The sequence below is a fragment of the Myotis lucifugus genome, unplaced genomic scaffold (genome assembly GCF_000147115.1).
Source record: "Myotis lucifugus unplaced genomic scaffold, Myoluc2.0 scaffold_11, whole genome shotgun sequence".
NCBI classification, from domain to species: domain Eukaryota; kingdom Metazoa; phylum Chordata; class Mammalia; order Chiroptera; family Vespertilionidae; genus Myotis; species Myotis lucifugus.
In genome coordinates, this window is record NW_005871059.1 from 11,033,298 (window position 1) to 11,036,656 (window position 3,359).

The 3,359-nt window shown below is 47.7% G+C and overlaps 1 protein-coding gene across 1 annotated transcript in view; it reads right to left on the bottom strand.

Moving 5' to 3' along the window:
- The window catches only part of ARFGEF3 (ARFGEF family member 3), a 126,627-nt gene extending 123,291 nt beyond the window's left edge, over positions 1-3,336 (bottom strand). Inside the window, exon 1 of the mRNA XM_006084420.3 lies at positions 3,175-3,336. Within this exon, the coding sequence (XP_006084482.1) occupies positions 3,175-3,259 (85 nt within the window). The 5' untranslated portion in view covers positions 3,260-3,336. The remainder of the gene's footprint in view (positions 1-3,174) is intronic.
- Between the last annotated feature and the right edge of the window lie 23 nt (positions 3,337-3,359).

Here is a 3,359-nt window from a genome sequence, read left to right on the forward strand (position 1 = left end):
AACTGCACTCATTTTAAACTAGATTGCTTTAAAAAGAAGACTAAATAAAGTTCCTTAAGTTATTTAGGTGGTGCTGGGGCTGCTGGGGCCTGATAGAAGACACAAACACACAACGGGGGCCTGTACCCAGCAGCCCCAAGGCCCGCCACCTTGGTGCTGGGACTGCTGGGGGTATCAGAGACACAAACCCGCAGGCCCGGCACCCAGCAGACCCAAGGCCTTCGTGGCAGCACTAAGGAGCAGCAAGCCAAGCGGTAGGAAGCAGCAAGCAGGTGGGCAGTAACAAGGGAGCGGTCCTGGACTGCAAGAGGGCACATGCTGGGCTAAGGGACCCCCCCACCCATCCCCAGTGCACGAATTTCGTGCACCTGGCCTCTAGTTTAAATATATAAAATAAATATCAAAAATATAAATCTTTGTTTTACTATGGTTGCAAATATCAAAAAATTTCTATATGTGACACGGCACCAGAGTTAAGTTAGGGTTTTTCAAAATGCTGACACGCCGAGCTCAAAAGGTTCGCCATCACTGGTCTAAATGGTATCATTCATGAGCCCAAAGCTGTGGAGATTCATGCAGAGCATGTGAGTTACCTCAAAAAGAGCAGAGCAAGGTCTTTGAAACACTAATTCCTGAACCAAACTCAACCCCCAGCCTTCCAAGGGACATTTAATTAAAAATGAATACATTCTGTTTGAATTAGTTTTTTTGGTTTCTTGATCCCAACATATTTCTCAATATTTTGCCCCTACAGGGTGGCTGTACATACAGTTAACTATAATCCGAAGTAGCAGGTGCTTGAGGAGTCATGCAGGCAGGGCTTAAAGCCAGAGGGCCACAATTCACCTGAGGAGTTCAGGGAATGAATTCTTCCTGTGTGAGTTGGGTCTTAGGAGACTGGAAAGGGAATTCCTGGCAGAAGGACTAGCATGAGCAAAGGCAGAGACATATGCTGTGCACAGTGTGTTCGAGAAAGTAGTGCAGCTTTTGTTGAACCTTTGGTGGGGGAGCAACAAGAAAGAAGGCTGGGGCTAGAGTCTGAAGAGAGTTCTAAGGAATTTATATTTTAATCATAAAGAAATTATGGGGTTGAAGAGAAGTGTTTTTAGTAAAAAAAAAAAGATGGAAAAGTTGAACATGGAGTGGAGTAGGAAAGAGAACAGGGAAACCATATCTTTATGCCTTTGTTTAGACTGCATTCTCCCTCCGACATGGCCTTCTAACAAAGTTCGATAGGGAGGAAGTGTTTATTCATCTATTCATCCTTATATCTCACTTTTTAATAAAGAAATGTTTGCTAAATAAAGGAAGAAAAGAAGGAACCCACAGCTTACCCATTCACCAAGTCAAATCTACTTCAAAAGTCCCACCAGGTCACACCAATCCCCCCTCTCCCAGCACCCTTGCCCTCACAGTCAGCCCCTCTTCTTTGATCTGTGTTCCTGGTTTACTCATTCCAGCCTACACAATGCATGCCCTGCACTGTTATTTAACTATTTCATGCACTCACATCTCATCTTGCTAACCAGAGAAAGGAATCCCATCTATTCTTACAGTCAGGCTGGACTCTAGGCCCTCAGCTTGGACACGCTCCCTGCTTCAGCTCTGGTCTTCCTGGGTAGCTTCAAGGACCTAATCTCGGCAGCGTAACAAGAAGCTGAGCATCAAACATTAAAAATACTAGAATACTCTTCTCCTCCCTTTTATCTAAACCTGCTTAAATTAGCAAAGTAATAATGAATACAAGGAATGGCATGTTTAGAGTGCAGTTGGGCCCTGCTTTATGATGTTACCCAGCCATCTGTGACCTTTCAATAGAGGCCTTTGGGAATCTAGGTCTGAATCACTCTGCTGAATGACAATGGCAATGCAAAACAGTCCTGTGGCTTTAAGAGCCTTGCTGCTCACTGATTTATCTGGTCCATTTTTCTTTAACAGTAAACAAATGGTCACATTCTGGTTCTAACTACAAGATCAACTTCTTAGACAATATTCTAGAAAATGTTGTGAAAATACGCAGGTGTAAAAAAAAAAGATGTTTCTCTGAATGTCTGTACACACCCCCCCCCCAACATATGTGAAATAACAGAGTTGCTTGAAATGCCATAAGAATTTTACATTTAGTGGGAAACATGCTAATGGCTCTTCTCCATCTCTTTTTAGGCTGCAGCACAGGATAATGTCTTGACAAGCACTGCTTGTTTTTGGTTGAGAGAGAAAGGATTTCCATTTCACATTTTAATGGAGTGGGAAAGGAGGAAGCACCTGCAGACTTGGGCAAAGCCAGGGCCCCACAGAGCTGCCTGCTTTCTCTTTGGCCTTTGCTTTTTCAAAGCATCACCGTCACCCAAAGTGTGTTCCTGATCTCTTTGCATTCCTATCCAGACAATCTTGATTGCCCACATCCTTGCCTGATTACAATGTCTTTCTGATTTCTAGGAGGCTGAGTTCTGCAACCTGAGTCAGACGGGAAACACACATTCGCCTGATTGCAATGTCTTTCCGCTTTCTCCGAGGTTGGGCTCTGAGTCAGGTGGAACTTACTTCAATGCCTACACAGCTCACAAATCCGAATCCCACCTGTCTGAAGGGCGGACCACAATAGAACTGCAGGGGTAACACAATCCCACCCGGATGTTATATTTTATGTGCAATAAAAATGAAAGACGATACTTAACAAGCTGGCCTCTGCCAGGAAAATCAAATTAAACAGCCATTCCTTCCTGATTACATTCGACAATGTTTCGAGATCCGGGTTGATGGTCCAACTTCCCTCTTCCCACAGGCACTTCGGAATCAGGCCCCTGGATTCGCACCAGCCTTTGTGGTCCTGTCTCCCTCAGAGATGGGTGACCACGGTCCACTGTGCTGGGGGTCTGGAGGAGGGACCCGCCCGGCGTGGAGGACAGCGGTTCCCCGTTAATGTTTAGGAGATAAACAGACCAGAAGGGAGACGAGCAGATGTCAACACCCGCACCAAGAGCCTCCCATCGTACATCAATTCATCGACCAAGGCAACTCTCCCAATTACGCGAAATGCATGCAAAACAGATGCTCGGCGAAAGCCCCCCAGGTACAGGGATGTCAGCCCCGGCCCCGCGGCCCTCCGCCGGCGGGTGAGCAGCGGCGCCCGGCCGGCGGGCAGGTGCCCCGCATCCCGCTCCGCGCGCTTACCCAGGGCCCAGGTGCAGCTCTCTTTGATGGCTTTGTACTTGCTCCCGGACGCTTCTTTCTGCAGCTTCCGCAGGATCTCTTCCATCTTGACCTTCTCAGGGGCCCGGCCGCCCACAGCGAAAGGAGCGCGAGGCCGGTCGGGAACGCCGCTGCCGCTGCCGCTGCTGCCTGGCCCTGCGCGCCCC